The 16219-nt window shown below is 43.8% G+C and overlaps 1 protein-coding gene across 9 annotated transcripts in view; it reads left to right on the forward strand.

The window, feature by feature from the left end:
* Nucleotides 1-16219, forward strand: part of LOC117654250 — a 111961-nt gene that overhangs the window by 89260 nt on the left and 6482 nt on the right. Inside the window, exons 1-5 of one of the 9 annotated variants that reach the window (XM_034400626.1) lie at nt 4062-4079; nt 4638-5043; nt 7155-7286; nt 13344-13405; nt 15817-16127. In XM_034400626.1, coding sequence (XP_034256517.1) covers nt 7155-7286; nt 13344-13405; nt 15817-16127 — 505 coding nt within the window. In that variant the 5' untranslated portion in view covers nt 4062-4079; nt 4638-5043. The other 8 variants (XM_034400630.1, XM_034400628.1, XM_034400627.1 and 5 more) reach the window with 8 other exon arrangements.

A 16219-nucleotide genomic window follows, 5' to 3' on the forward strand; every position in this document is an offset into this window, starting at 1 on the left:
ATTGACAATGTGTCAATACCATGTACTTTAAGTCAATAGCGAGTCTGAGAGTGTGTCCCACAATTTCAAGAGTGGCATATACGTGGTTCTCATTTGAGCGTGTACCAAAATGTCCCAGGCGCACAAGTGTGGGACTTGGATTCAGTTTTATCCAAACATGCGCTACTGCAACTCATGAACTCATCACTGAAAATCGAAGGGTGAGACACCTTGGACCGGCAAAGGGTGGTGTTTGTTTTTCTAACCCTTCGGTGCCTGCAGCCGAACCCACGGATCCATGGATCATGTCTGAAAAGTACGATGGTAGATTAGGACCACGGAGCTTCAGGGTGCGAAAAATGCCCGGTTGTTCAAAGTTCAAATAGAAGCTCAAAAACGAGAAATGGATTGAAACGGTGGACCCGGAAAAGGTAGAAAAATATTGTTCTATGTGTCAACCAAACACTGGTAAAACAGAGGCATAAAAATTTCGCCCTTTAGGGCATAAATACTCTTTTACGCCCCTGCAAGGGCATAATTCGTTTTATGCCCTTGGAAAGGGCGTAAATGGTACAGGAATTTCAAGCAAAATTTTAATGCCCTTCCCATAGGCGATTTATGCCCTTTAAGGGCGTAAATCGTTTACGCCCTTTAAGGGCATAATTTTAATGCCTTTGTTTCACCAGTGAAGCCATCAAACGTAAACACTTTAAAGTCTTTGTTGAAAATTATAAAACAAATGATGTGGAACGGTTTGTTGCCGGCGCCATGAAATTAATTGCTCGATCTTCACTCGACGATGAATAGGGGGGTTTAAACAACACGAACAGGGGGTAAGCTAGGGAAGAAAAGTACAAGAAAAGTACACCCCCTTGTGGCTTACTGCTCCAGTCCATGATATCCATTTAACAGTGTTCTCCTCACACTCAGATATTAATGTTATGTTGAAATCACTGGTCGAGGATGGCTAAAAGTCAATGCATCATCAGACAATTTTGAAAATTTACTCTAGTTTCTCTCATACTTAAATAGGGTGTAAAGCTTCAAAATTGTCCAAAATGACTTAACTAAAAGGAGCAGGAGAGTCAAGTTTGACAAAAACTGTACGAGGCTTGGTGCGCGGGTAGCTTTAAAAGCTGCCGACCCACAATTGGTTCCATAAATCAATTGGGGCCAAAATGCACTACTTTTAAGACGGCCTTAGGTCAGTAAACGAGGACGATAGACGGTGCTGCTATATGCTGCCAAACGCCACTTGTTCAAAATTTGTGTGCATCTTTCTCAAAAGTGACCAATTGATTTTCTAACCTTAAAGACGGCTACTGCGTAACGGCCCTCTAGAAAAACAGCCTACGTTCTGAAGTGTCCTGCTAAAAAGTGAGGTCGAGGTCGGGTGAGCGGTAAGCGCGGTGGCGCTACCCACCGCTCGCGGCGAACTTCTTGTTGCAGACCAAGAGTGCACTCGAAAGGCTTCTCCCCGTGTGGGGAACGCTCACCCAGCGGACCCCTCTCCAGAGTCGCGCTCCGAGTGCGCATATATGGCGCGCCGAGCGGCCGACACCGCCAGCGAGAGCGAAGGGTGCCACGCCTTCTGGGCCGCTTTTCCGGCGTCGGGAAGCGCGGGACCGACGGGCAGCGCTTGCCGCCAAGAGTTTCCCATGCCTCCGAGAAGTGCTCATGGTCGAAATGGCAAAGGCCAAAGGTTGAAGCTGCGGGCCGTGGAGTGCCTTGTCGGTGTTCAGTGGCGCGCTGTCGCGACATCTAGCGGCGAAGCGCGGGACTGGCGGTGGTATGCGGACGGCGGGCAGTGCGGGATTGGATGTCCATTACACTAAGAATCCAAACAATAATGCCTCCCTACACTGCAGGAAATAACCACAACAAAAGTACACAAATTTCTGGCAAATTTTTTATCAGGAATTTAGTGTACTTTTTAAGTACAACAATTGTTGTACAAAGTACAATGGAACCGGCATGAGGAGTGCTGAGCAGTCCAGGGCTCGTTGTGGTTTGTAAAATTGTCGTTGTACTTTCCACAATCCCTGTTGTACTTTGATTGTACAGTTTCTGTTGTACTTTTGTTGTACTATCTACACTTTTTCTTGCAGTGTATTCATTCCCATGCATTAGCATAGGGCACTTTCGGGACGCATAGCACGTAAGGTGCAATATGGCTGTGGCATTGCATGTATGGTGCGATGTGCGATATCTCAGCTGCCTTGCACCACACGTGCTATACTCATTGCGTTTGGAATCTCAGCGGAGCTACGCGACGCATTCGCGGCAAGGTAAAATATCCATCCAGGAAGCGGAAGAAGGGGATAACTCCATTTTGTCCATTTTTTAGGAGAAACAAAAAACCGTTAGCAGGGAAAACTGAAACTTAACGAGTGTGTTGCAGATAATAACAAGTTCAAGAAGCAGAAGTTAAATTTTGAGATAGAACAGAAGTGTCAAGTCACTCCGTAGAGGTTTTCTGTTACTTATCACCTTCCGTTAAAATAGAAAACGGAGACATCTCAACTTACATTTCCTAAGCAAAGTGGAATTTGGAGATGTCACGTGGAACTGGCGTATTTTTTGGACTTAGGTCCCTTTTCCATTTAATTTCTGGACTCAATTAGGTAAAAAATCAATTGTGGGTCACGAATCAATTGTAGGCCATTTTTTTCGACGGGTCAGTGCAGACTCGTTGGAGATTGTTTCCATTTGAATTTCACGGTAGACCTTCCTCCAACCTTCCTTTGTCTCCCCAAATGGCGTGTGTGGCCGAGTGACGACTGTAACGGCACCAATCCGGCTTCAAAGAAAGGCCCTTCAAAAAGTCACGAAAATGGTGCCTATCCAACAAGGCGGAAAACCGAGTGCTTTTAAAATATCCACTGTGAAGCTATTACAGGTCGCCCTTGTTGATTTAGGTTCATAATAGGTCAGGGAACATAAATTTACCATAGTACCGCCAAAATCGTTCGACGACTTGGTGCGCGGGTGATGGCAAAGTAGCGTTCGCCACCATGTCAAACCTATTATTTTGGACGAATTTCATGGTAGTTTTTCTGAAATTTTTTGTTTCCTGTGCTTCTGAATGACTGACATATCACAGTTAATTCCATTTTTCTTCTCCGTCACATTTAGTACTAAGAAAGGGTTACGTTGAGCTAAGGCTACAACGCCGAATGACAACGCTCTAGCTCTTACCTCTAGTGTGCCGTTTGGCTATTTTTGTTTGGAAAGGGGAGGGGGGCATTGCGGGGCTCATAGCGCCTGAAGGAGGACCGCTCTTCAACTGCAGGTTAGGCACCCGAGGCCAGTCCGGCCCTGACATGACACAAGACTAAATATTCGGAGAGAAAATCTACTGTTGCTCTCACGACGACAGGGTGTGCAAGGGTACGTGTTGGTTTGTCTACCACACCGGCGGCGCTCACTCTGGATCCCCCCCATTATAAAAGGTTCACCTCTAATCCAGGACGTTTAACTCACATCTATCTCACTTCGAAATAGGCCTTTTTCTATATTATTCCCCTTTGAGCGAAAACGCGCCTGCTTGGTTAATTGAGGACCAGGGCCTTTAATTAATGAAAATAAGGTAATATCTCGCAAAAGTGGTAAATTTACTAGCATAAAGACGAAACGACCCACAATTGATATGACCCACAATTGATTCATTGTGCTATAGATCCTGCAGTTTTCAGAATTCTGAAAAATAAATTCAAAAGTGAAATCCTCACGTATTTCAGCAAATCGTAGCCAAATTTGAGCTTCCTACAATGCTGACCCACAACTGGTTCCAAAAATCAATTGTGGGCCAAAATGGACTGTTTTTAAAACAGCCGCTGCTCCGAAAATAGTGACGATAGAAGGGGCTACTAGGCTGCAACACTTAGTCCAATGACCATAGTTAAAGGCCGCACAGACACTTTGGTCGGTCAAAATTTAAACGCTTTCTTTGGAATTATAGAAAAAAGTGACCCACAATTGATTTTTTACCTTATCCCGTCCGAGCCAGCCACTCTAAGTTGCCTTGATTCTTGTTACAATAGATACATAAAGACACAAGTCGGGTTATCCTCTATCATCAAAATTTCCAACGGAGAATGGTGACTTTCGTTGAGATGTTTCCACGGAGCAGAATGCTGCTGCTCCGTGATGTTTCCATTTTCCGCTGTATTGGGATTGAGAGCGTAAAAGGGGTCAATAAGGTTATATCTTTTACAAAGTGGATTTTCTCCAACACTGCTGGGAATTGAGTCAAATTGTTTGTTGCTACCTAACCTAACCACATTAAGGCTAGAGTCCTTAAGGACTTTAATGAAGGCTCACTAATAGAGTAAAATCTCATTGAAAATATTATCCCCTTCGTCCGCTTCCTGAATCGAAATTCGTACATTTTGTGTGTGACTCCACACTGTTACGGGAAATCTTGCGTACAAATGTGTATGCAGAATCGCATCGGTACGTGCCAGATTTGGGTATACAATTTCAACGAAAAAGACAAGTGCCCCGCCCCAAACTGTACAAGACCCTTACTAGACCGTGAACTGAGGCACAGAAATTCAGTGCCAGGGCGTGTTAGTTTCCGTCTAAGACTCCCTTTTCATTCGATTGGAAGAGATCACAACATTGACCTTCCTTGCCTTTCCTTCCCCGCTCGCTAGTCGCCAGCCCCTTCGTGAACCCTCCTCTCTCCCGCCGTCGCCGCGGCAGCAACGCTGATCAGCAAGCCTCTCGAGTACCCCGCGCAGCTAGTCCCGTCGCAGCAAACAAGTGGCAAGTCAGCCGCCGACAGCAGCAACAGTCAGTCAGTGGAGAGGCACAGCCGGCGGCGTCGCGCGGACGAGCCGACTATCGCATTCTGCGCGTCGACAGGCCAAAGCGAAAGCGATAACTCCGGCTGCAAGTGAAGCAAGACCGTGTGGAATTGGGAAGGCCCTGGACATCTCTCATCCCAAGTCTGCCTCCTCGCCACCTCCGCAATATCGGTTCTGGCCGTGGCAGAGCATTCGAACCGACTTGGAGTGGCAGAACAAATTCTCCAGCAGCAAGCTCCATAGAGAGAGAGAGGTAAGTCCTTGCAGAATAGGGTATTTTTTCCGCGACTCTTGAAACGGAAGGAAGAAGAACACAAGTGCGCAACTTCTGTCCTCTCGCCTCCGGAGGAGATTTCAAGGGGGAGACATCTTTACCCCCTCGTCAGGCGAGGGGACGGAAGTTGTGCAGTTACTTAACTTGTGTTCTTCCTCCTTCCGTTTCAAGAGTCGCGTAACCCTTTACAACAGGGTTACAACGTACGAAACACAGGGGTGTGAAGAATAATATATCTACCGAATACGGTAATCTAATTTTGTCTGTCTTGAAAACTTTGGCAGGGGTAAGTCATAATGTTGTAGTCAATTCTGGCAGAGTTGTAAACGAGAACTAGCACCGGAAACGAGACCGGAAACACTACCAGGAATCGCCCTCCGAGACATTCTCGCTCTCAAGTAAATTTCCGCAAATAACGTTCTTTGTTGCCGAACGAAGGGCGTTCTCTGCAGGGTTTTGGGTGCAGGCGTTTAATTATATTTAAGCATACAATTGGGCTTTTGTTTATTTGGAAGTTAGTGAACACTAGTCAAACTCGTGGTATGTGGTGACTGTTTCCGGCTCACGTTCTTAGTGAGTCGTTTCAGTACGGGCTGAACTCAAAGTGCCTATTGAGCTCTTGAACATTTCATAACGAACGATATTTGGCTTCTGTTTCCGACTTTTGTTCTCTTCTTCATTCATAGTCCTGCTTAGCGTCAATTCCTTTACGCGGGAGGGAGTTCTGGGCCTGCGTAACGGTAGGTTGTTTGGACGGAGGGACATCAGCCAGCGTAACGCTACGCTTACCACGTTATTAAGAGATCTAAAGGTTAAGTTATTCTCCGCACGTTGTTAAGAAAATACGGAAAAGAGGAAGATTTAGTATGAGATAGCAGCTCTTCTCCACTTACGTTGTAGCTATAGGGTACTTTCGTAGAATTCTGAACCGGAAGCAAGCAGACCAGCAGACGCCAAATTGGCCGGAAACTAACCTCTCTTCGGATCCAAAACTATAGCCGAGCTGTACAAATATTGCTCGCGAAACACATATGCACTGCAAACAAGTATCAAACGACTGTTTATGTTCAAGTGTGGCCGATACGTTTGACGAACGTCTCTTTCCCATGTCAAGTTTGGATCTACTTCCGCCAACATGGCGTCTGTGTGCTTCCGGCTCAGGGATCTACGAAAGTACCCAATTCTTCCTCCCCAAAGTACCTTTACATTAGTAGTTTTTATTGTGCAACCGACGTTAGTGCTACCGGTGGATCTAAGTAGGAGGTGGAAGTCTAATCGGGGCGTTACATCGGCGGTATTTTACTATGAATCTTTTTGGAGCACCTGAATTTTGTCCTCACATCTGCGCTGTCCGATCCAATCCTCGGCGAAATAAGCTCCTGCAGTCGCTTTTGGGTTAAAACCTGTCTCATTGCGCGTTTCAACGTCATGTCACATTCCTAGATTAAGAGTGAAGATATTATCTTCCTCGTGAGGAGAATTAGAGAGGAACCACTAAAAGTTACGTAAATATTCATAACAGAGATACTAAAATGAGGTGCACTGAGAAAACCTTACAAACTATTTTGGGCCTTACAAAGAAAAGTAGTTTGTATAACAAAGTATTTTGAGCATACGTAAGCTTACGAAGAAAATACTTCGTAATTTACGAACTATTTCTTCGTATAACAAAGTATTTTAGTTTGTTATACGTATGCTCAAATTACTTCGTAAGGTTTTAAGAGTGTGCGGCCTTAATGAGTTTATGCAATAGAATAACGTTAAATTAAGATATCTAACAAGTATTTAACAAATGTTGCATAGTTACTTTTGTCACTTAACAATAACCTTAACTATGCACAATTTTGATCGTTTTTAAGATAAAATTGTGAATAGATCATGTAGAAATTGACAAATATATCGCCAATGCCAATAGATACGTATGCACAAACTTTTTGCCAAGAGTTCATACGAGACTGAAGCATCATTGAAGCATGTTGACGCTCGTTTTGCAATAGTATTTGACTTCCAAGTGAAAACAGCTGCCCGCGGCGTCATGTTAACTAATCTATTCACGTCAACTTCCGCATCTGTTTCTTTTCCTTCTTCAGATGGAGTGCAACATCTGCTTGGAACCGTTCGACGCGACAGAGCGCCGCCCCAAGGTTCTCCGCTGCGGGCATTCGTACTGCGTGAAGTGTCTGGGCCGCCTCGCCGACAAGAAGTGCCCTGTCGACATGAAGGTGAGTTCGCTGCACTGAAAATACTAGGGGTACGCGCCGTTTAGTTTGGGCGCGTAGTAGGCGAGCGATGCGTCTGAACACATTCTTATAGGAGATGGCGAAGAATATGTGCACAATAAGGCCAATACAGTGTCTTCCGTCACGAAAGGGCCGGAATTCTTGTCATTCTCGTGATTATCTTACTGAAAACTGCAGGAAACAATGGGAAACTCAACTTTGAAATTTCGGTCACAAATTGGTAAATTTTGGGAAAAGTAAAGGTCTGGGATGAAATTGGAAGTCATTTTCGTGATCAGCACACCAAAAACTGCAGGAAACTATGTAAGACTCGACTCAAAAATTTTGGTCCAAAATTGGTAAATATTTGGAAAAGTAAAGGTCTGAGATGAAATTGGAAGTCATTTTCGTGATCAGCACACCAAAAACTGCAGGAAACTATGTAAAACTCGACTCAAAAATTTTGGTCCAAAATTGGTAAATATTTGGAAAAGTAAAGGTCTGAGATGAAATTGGAAGTCATTTTCGTGATCAGCACACCAAAAACTGCAGGAAACTACGTATAACTCGACTCAAAAATTTTGGTCCGAAATTGGTAAATATTTGGAAAAGTAAAGGTCTGGGATGAAATTGGAAGTCATTTTCGTGATCAGCACACCCAAAACTGCAGGAAACTATGTAGAACACGACTTCAAAATTTTGGTCAGAAATTGGTAAATTTTGGGAAAAGTAATGGTCTGGGATGAAATTGGAAGTCATTTTCGCAATTTCTAAGTGTGTTTCCTGTTCATTGTGTCGTAACATGAACCCTGACACTGTTACTCAGTCGAGTAACATTCAACAGCCAGCATTGACTTACTTAATACGATTCACAAATGCTTCAATTACCATTCGATATCTCCTTGTTATTGAACTTATGAATACACAATGTTATAAGTAATACCTAAAAAGCCTTTTATCTCCCTTTTATTTTAAACTAGTGGATAAAACTACATTGATTTATCTCAATTAATTAAAAAGAGACACATTTACAGGCAGGCTGATTGCAACTACTTTACGGAGAAGACCTTCTGTCAGATCCAATGAATCGTTCCATTTAATTCAATGTCGAGCCCACTTATTGCTAAACGCAAGTTAATCTTATTCATAAAGATAGTCATGATGTGATATTTAATCTTTAAAACAGTATAGCATAAGTATTTACCTAACATTCTGAATCGAGGGGGAAACAACTTGGGAAAATTTTGTACACCGTTATTTCAAATTCAAATTATTTCACTTATTTCAAACTTATTTCAAGTTATTTCACTTATTTCAAGTTATTTCACTTATTTCAAACTTATTTCACTTATTTCAAACCTATTTCAACTTATTTCACTTATTTCAACTTATTTCACATATTTCAAACTTATTTCAAACTATTTCACACTTATTTCACACTTATTTCAACTTATTTCACACTTATTTCAACTTATTTCATAGATTTCCTCTCATTCCACACTAATTGTAACATAATTCAGCCGATTTCACACTTATTTAAACCATACTTATACTTTAACTCAAGCTGTTATGTGCTTTTACTCAATTTTAACCTTGCGTTGGTTGAGCCTAGGGTCGCCTAGGGTCAAATTAAAACTTGCTAATCGGACCCAATTAACCTGTTGAACTTTGATCCAGGACGAAAGCGGAATTCCAGCAGTGCGACTTGGTTAGTAACCGTTGTGGAAATATATTCACACAAAATCTACGATGAATTATACTGTGTAGCGACATACTTCGAACTCAGTCGTATCTGCTCTTTTAAAATTGGACTACAGGACGCTTTGTTTAACAGACCTGCAAAATTAGACAACAAAGAATCCAATTCACGCCAGAGAGAATTAATAGCATCTTTCTGTGAAACGAAATTACTTATGCTCGGCCGCAGCCGTCCTTGTCTCTCCCATAGGTCCGCCTTGAGAGCGAGAGAGACGCATGATGTGCTCGCTTCGCCCAGGCAAGCGCCAGGGATCCTTAACTTAACTCAACATTTAACTAACACTGCTGTCATAACGTAACATAAGACAATGTTCGCTATAGGTTAAGGGTACGGACTTACGAAAGTACTTGCAAAAGTATATCCACACAAATTCGAGACATAAAAAAATAACTTACCCTTTTGAAAAGATGTTAGAAGTTAAGGGTAATAACTTTAACTCTTATGATAACGTTATGATGCCCTTATGAGGTAAGTTAAGGATCCCTGGCAAGCGCGCACCTCAACGCCGCTCGCCGGGCCGTCAGCGACACTGCCGGCCGGTGACGGGGACCGTCCCGGAACATTTTGACAACATTTGGCTGGGGGGGATGGCCACATCGCTGATCGCTGCCGCTTTGCCAAGACCCGTGCATAGTCGCTCTCTCTCGCACAGCCCAGGCGGCGGGTCGAGCCGACCCACCCACTGCAAAACTCTGTTTGGTAGTAGCCGTGCCGAGCCGTGGCCTGCACCGCTCGCCGCCGAGCCCGAGCGCCCTAGGCCGGGCCGAATCGGGAGGCATTGTTGCGCGATATTCCGCGCCGTGGCAGGCGGGGAGGGATTGTCAATGTTGCGCGCAGGCCGTCGCGCGCGAGGAGGGGGTGCCATTGTTTACGCCCGGTGCCGCTGGCGCTGTACCGGGGAGGTAGTGTCGAATTCCGCGCAGGCTGCGCCACACTGCCACATCCCGCCCCGGCAGCCAGCCCCTATTATATTGATAGGATACGCGCTTGGTTTCTGGACTAAAGAGTAAAAGCAGACTGACACCTTCATGTGTATAGTAGTTTTAAGTATGTTTCAAGTGTGCAGGTATCATCTGCTAAAAATTCTCTAGCCCAGTGAGAGGTTGTGGTTAAGTCATATAACGTCACACGTCACCCACCATCCACACGTGCCCCCACCCTCGCTTCTTGACACATTCACATCCACGTTCCCATTGCTGTTCACGGTTCCGTATGCCACCGTTCGACCCCCCCCCCCCCCCTCCCAACGCGCTCCTGGTGCTCGGGGCAGTCGAAATAACGGGGGTTTCCGAATATTTCACACTTATTTCAAAATTATTTCACACTTATTTCACTTATTTCAAACTTATTTCAACTTATTTCAATTATTTCAACTTATTTCAAGGGTTTTTTCACTTATTTCAACTTATTTCACTTATTTCAAACTTATTTCAACTTATTTCACTTATTTCAAATTTATTTAAACTTATTTCCGAAAAAATGTACACCTTATTTCAAGTTGTTTCCCCCTCGTTCTGAATAAATTAAAAAGACAGCCAACTCAAACCATGACTGACACAAATTACCAGTTGTCGCAGACAATGTATGATGAATTTAAAAGAATCGTCTCATGAAATCATATGACCAAGTCACTGAATCGTCTCATTGAATCAGATGTCAAAGTCAAACCATGTATGCGCTACTCTCACTCACCATATAGTTATCTTTAAGGTTAGTACTATAGTAAACTTACAGCATTGCAATGAAGCCTTTCCCCAGAGTCAGTGCCAAGAGTCAGCAAAGACTATTTATTTTGGCAAGATTAGTGTCTGGTTTGTACTTTTAGATTGCATTGATCTATTTTAGCAAACAACTAAAAAGTATAATGTCTGAGAATAAAAATGGAAATACACTCTCAAAACTTAAAAAGACCAAATCATTCTTGCAATTATCAAACGATCAAACACACTCCACTGACTAAAACATTTCCCCTGTGGCGGGGGAGGGGAGGGGGCGGACGGACGGACGGACGAAACGCGTAATAATTGTCACTTTCATTTTCCGTATTTCACTGTGTTGACACTCCGGAGGGGTTTCAATCATTCTAGAATATCGAAAAACTAAGACCGAACTCACTTCTAAGCCCTTCTCCTCTCTATTTTGTTTTATTTGCCAATGTTTTGCCAGTCCCGTATTTGAGAGCCGCGGCCGCAAGTATGAAAAGTTGCTATATATGCTGCCAACCTAACCACGCTAAGAACCTAATTCAAAAAGATGTTTTGAATATTTCAAACGGTAGTAATCGTGAATATAAGATAAACTCCCCCTGTGGGACCTTTAGGGGATGTTCGGTGCAAAATTTGGTAACTATTAGTGTTGTAGTTGCTGAGAAACGTGAGCGTGTACGCTACAGACAGACAGACAGACAGACGCACGACCAGTCACTTTTTGGAGCGCCCAAACACGGCAAGGGCTCGCTATCGCTCGCCAAAAATACGCCGTGAAAACAGCGTCAATTGTTGCAATGCGTTTGAGGCTCACTCTATGTCTTACGAAGAAGTTGCCCAGAATACGAGGGAAATGGCAGAATACGAAGGTGTTTTTTTCGTATTACGAAGGTTTTTCTTTATTTCTTACAATGAGAAAGCTTTGAAGATTCGTAATTTGAGGAAGTACTGCTTTCGCATCATGCGCTTGCGCCGAATTCACTGTTACATACGAATAACACAGGTCAGATTTCATTGCAAGACATTCAGAGTGCTGTTCGCACCACCAACTGACCGTTGCAATGCTTTTGTGTCGCTCGTTTCGTTCAATGCCTCATCATGCATAAGCAATCGCATTCCCGGAACGTAACATCACACGGTAAAAACGGAACCTGGTTTTCCCAGGAAGCCAATGGTGAAGGCATAGGCGATTTCCAGAAGGTTCCTGGGAAAACCAGGAACCGTTTTTACCGTGCGCGTTGAACCGGATGCGACAAAATGTTGCGTACCATTAACCGGGGTTGAGTCAATATTTCACGTTTTTCGGACCGTGTGTCTACAAAACTTCTCTCACCAAGCCGAATCCTAATTATGTTTAATTTCACATGATTGCAATCGGTTTGGAACCCATGACTTTGTTGGGGTCATCTAAAATGAGAGTCATGGGCCTCTAAAGTTGTCTCAAGTTACCCCGTCTTATGGGGAAACTTTTCATTGATAAGGATACTGATCCTCAGAGTCGTCACGGATGGCAATATAATCCCTAAGGCTAGTTAAATCCCACAGTTAAGAGTTAGAATATACAAAAAAAAGGCATCAAAATTGAGTCTATTCCATCACAATAAATAATATGACATTTGCAGGATTGCACATTTTTCTCGAAACACTGAAAATTAATTTGCAACTTTTCATGGGCACAGAAGCATTGCTTCGTTCTACGAAGAAAACGAAAGCATTGTAATTCAACGAAGCAATTCTGCAGTGCCTTCACTTTCTTCGTAGTTACCTACAAAGCAAATGCTTGGGAGGCTTGAGTGGGTGCGTCACGGAATCTGAGAGAATTTACAATTATCAGAGACAGCCCTTTGCCACGCATTTGGCACGAGGCGCCTGCGAACTTGGGGTAGGCCGGCTGTCGAACTTGAGTGTGTTGCGGGCTTGCCTACTGGACGCTGGCAGGCGCTTGCGAGAGAAGGGAAGACCGCAATCCGACACACTGCATCGGTAAATCGGTTAACAAGCAGACTGAGAGCACTGAGAAAACCTTACAAACTATTTCAGGCCTTGGAAAGCAGTTTGTTAGAGCAAAGTATTTTGAGCATACTTATATAGTTTGTAAGGTTTTCAGAGTGTTTTTTTGTTCTGGCTCAGAGTAAACCTCAAACTGCCGGGATCTTTCTCGACTCAAACAATTACTGTCTTCCTACATACTAAGAACCCTACAAAGAACGCCTTCACAGGCTGCGACGCTTCAGTTTTCTGTTGCTACAAATAACGTCCTTTCTAGGAATATATCTGTGTAGGCTACACTGGTGAAACAAAGGCATTAAAATTATGCCTTTTAAGGGCGTAAACGATTTACGCCCTTAAAGGGCATAAATCGTTAATGCCTTTGGGAAGGGCATTAAAATTTTGCTTGAAATTCCTATACCATGTACGCCCTTTCCAAGGGCATACGATTTACGCCCTTGCAAGGGCGTAAAAGAGTATTAATGCCCCAATGAGCGTAATTTTTATGCCTTTGTTTTACCAGTGTATTAGTAATAATGAGGCACCGTTCCCGAGTGCATACGTTACAGACTGCCTAGTTGAAATGTTGTTCTTTTCTGTTGACAGGTCTTTGTTGGGAGAGCTGTGGGATTGCCTGACAATTTCTCCATACTACAGAACCTGGAAGTGTGAGTCTATTGATGTTGGTTTTGTTTATTCCCCTGTTTTGTGTACACTGTAGTTGAGTTTGCGAACACGATGCCAACTTTTCTTTTTTATGTTGCGTGATTTTGCACATAATGAATGCTCCCATGCGAAAACTATTTTGTACGTCTCCTGCACGTTCATAATCTAAATGAAGGGCACGGCACGTTCGTTAAAATGTAATTCGTGTCACGTACCTTTGCTCGCTTACAGATGTGCTGCATGGATTTGTGATATAATTCGTACAAGCTCTATCTTGATTTTTTAAGGTACGAATTCTCCCGATTGCTGAGCGAAGCGATGCACCTTGTTTTGAGATTTAAACATTCGAAATGCCCCCCCCCCCTCTTCATATCTCTAGTTTACTAGAGGTATCTTCCTATTACTATTAATCCTATACACACATTGTCTCAGCTATTTAGGCCAAGCTACACAAGCCGAGTCAGCAACGAGGCCGAAGGCCTTCCCCCGGGTCGTATAAATGAGTATGGGGCGATTTGTAACAGATTTTGGAATTCTCTATACAAAATTAAGAACATTCTGCATATCGGTGTCAAACTTGTGCCAGTTGAGCAGTCTGGCCCTTCATCTAGACTGTGCAGCTCCATTGGATCAATCTGGAGTCCGTAATCTTTGAAATCTAAGACGCTTTGCAAACCCTTGCATGCTGTTACGAATCGCCCCAGCATGGGGTGATTTGTAACAGCCATGGGGCTTTTCATAACATCCTACGCATTAAATGAAACATCGTCGGGAATGTTATCTCCTCCAGCAGTTGTTCTTCGGATGTCCTGCAGACGCCTTAAAATCTACATTACAAGCTGCCGTCGACCGCCTCAGCATGAACTGACCGGCTATGTCAACCCTAACCTCACTCTTTTTCAATTTTGGAGGAAAGAATAGAATAACTCGCTTTAAAATGCATTTTGAGCTGTGTAAATGTATTGGAATGAGGCAGCAGATGATTCGAGAAATAGTTCAAGCATTTAATTGCAAAAGCTACTTAAATTCTTGTTTTTATACGGGTCTGTTACGAATCACCCCAAATGCCTGCTACGCAAGAAATACGTCCCTAACTGTCACTGGACAAAGTAAAAGCAACTTATGCCACGTGGTTACATTGTAAAGGGGTCACGCTTCAAGGCCCCAACGGTACTTCGATGGTGTTTCATACCTGGGGAGCCTCAGACAGAAACTTCCTAGAACTCAAAATAAAAGATTTGCCTGTTTTCGGTGTACCGTAGAACGGGGTAATATGAGACATGAAGGAAAATCGAGACAAAGCGCCCTTTTTTTGGTTTTTGTCGTGTTGCTCTCAAGCAGTTGTTCAGAAGACCATCGTGAATTTTTTTTCGTGATCTAGGAGGCCTTGGCAGCTCACAGGAAACGCACGAAGGCAATCGGAGACTCGCCAGGATTATTAAGAACCAAACGAAAATCCTCTAAATTCTGACAAGTTTTATAAAGTTCGTAAAAACCTCCCCAGAAACCTCGGTTGGAACTCGGGTTCTCGTTCGAACGAGGTTTAAATCTGTAGACAATCATGTCAACATAATCAGGACAAAATTTCGTTCTGTTATGTCTACTCCCGGGCCGCCTGTTCCAGATGGAATACAATTTTGTTACCTTGCATGGAAAATAGAGACACCTCTTTTCGTTTGAAACATGAGGCCAAACATACTCCACTGTTATTAATTTCAAGTATTAATGATTTTAACACGAATTGGTTTTACTACCTGACCGGCATCTATGCTCTTCTATTAGTATTTTCATGTGACAGGCACAACTCATGACTTCTTAGACATTTTTCAGCTCTCTTAAGTGACACCCATTTTTCTTCCCTCTAAATTTTATCTCTTCTTCATTATGGTCCCCAATCATCTTAAAAATGAATGAAAAGAACTTAAAAAGCTCCAAACCCGCCTGAATGAGTTAATTTTCCATACTTCTTTACCATTTTTCCCTTTTGTCTCATATTACCCCACATTGCAGGGAAATATGGGACGGCATTCCGAGGGTTATTGAAAGGTCCCTACTGCACCTAAAAATCTGAAATTTGGAGGGAGTGTAGCCAAAGGGTGCATGAACAAGTGATGAACACCTCAGCACCTCAAGTTGAAATTAGAAGGGGAAAATTTACAAAAAAACCTCGAAATTTGTCTCATATTACCCCGTTCTACGGTACCCTACATTTCAGACGCCCTCCAAAACTATACCTGAGCACCGATCACATCCGCTTCGATTGTTGAAGGACCCTCTACTTGAAGTGAAAGAGGGGCCATACTCAGATTTTCCTCTGCTCCCTTCAGTTAAATTAATGAACGAATTTGTTACGAATCGCCCCTCTTACAAATCGCCCCATACTCCCTTAACGAGTGAATTCCCTTCTTTCCAGGCCGTTGCCTCAGCGCTTCTGGTGCATCAGCTGTGAGAAAGAGGCAGACGCTGCCTGTGTGGAGGACCACCCCGTGCGCAGCCTGAGGAAGGTCCGCACCCAGGAGGCATTGCAGCGCGTGAAGGCCCTCGACGAGGCCAAGGCAGCGCTGGCCAGTGTGCGCGAGTCTGTGTCCGCCGCGGCGAAGGGCCTCAAGGCGACGCTGCTGAGAGAGGAGCAGAGACTGACTGCAAGGCAGGGCCGCCTGCAGGCAACAGTCGGGGCCGAGGCCGCCATTTGGGAGCAGGCCAAGAAGGACGCGGCGCTGGACGGTGAGGCCCACATTGCGTAAGGTGACATGGGACTGAGTTAAGTTGCCTCCTCCCATTCCCACTAAATACACTGCCGATCCAAGTGTGAGACA

Source organism: Thrips palmi, unplaced genomic scaffold, assembly GCF_012932325.1.
Source record: "Thrips palmi isolate BJ-2018 unplaced genomic scaffold, TpBJ-2018v1 HiC_scaffold_10, whole genome shotgun sequence".
In the NCBI taxonomy this organism is placed as follows: Eukaryota; Metazoa; Arthropoda; class Insecta; order Thysanoptera; family Thripidae; genus Thrips; species Thrips palmi.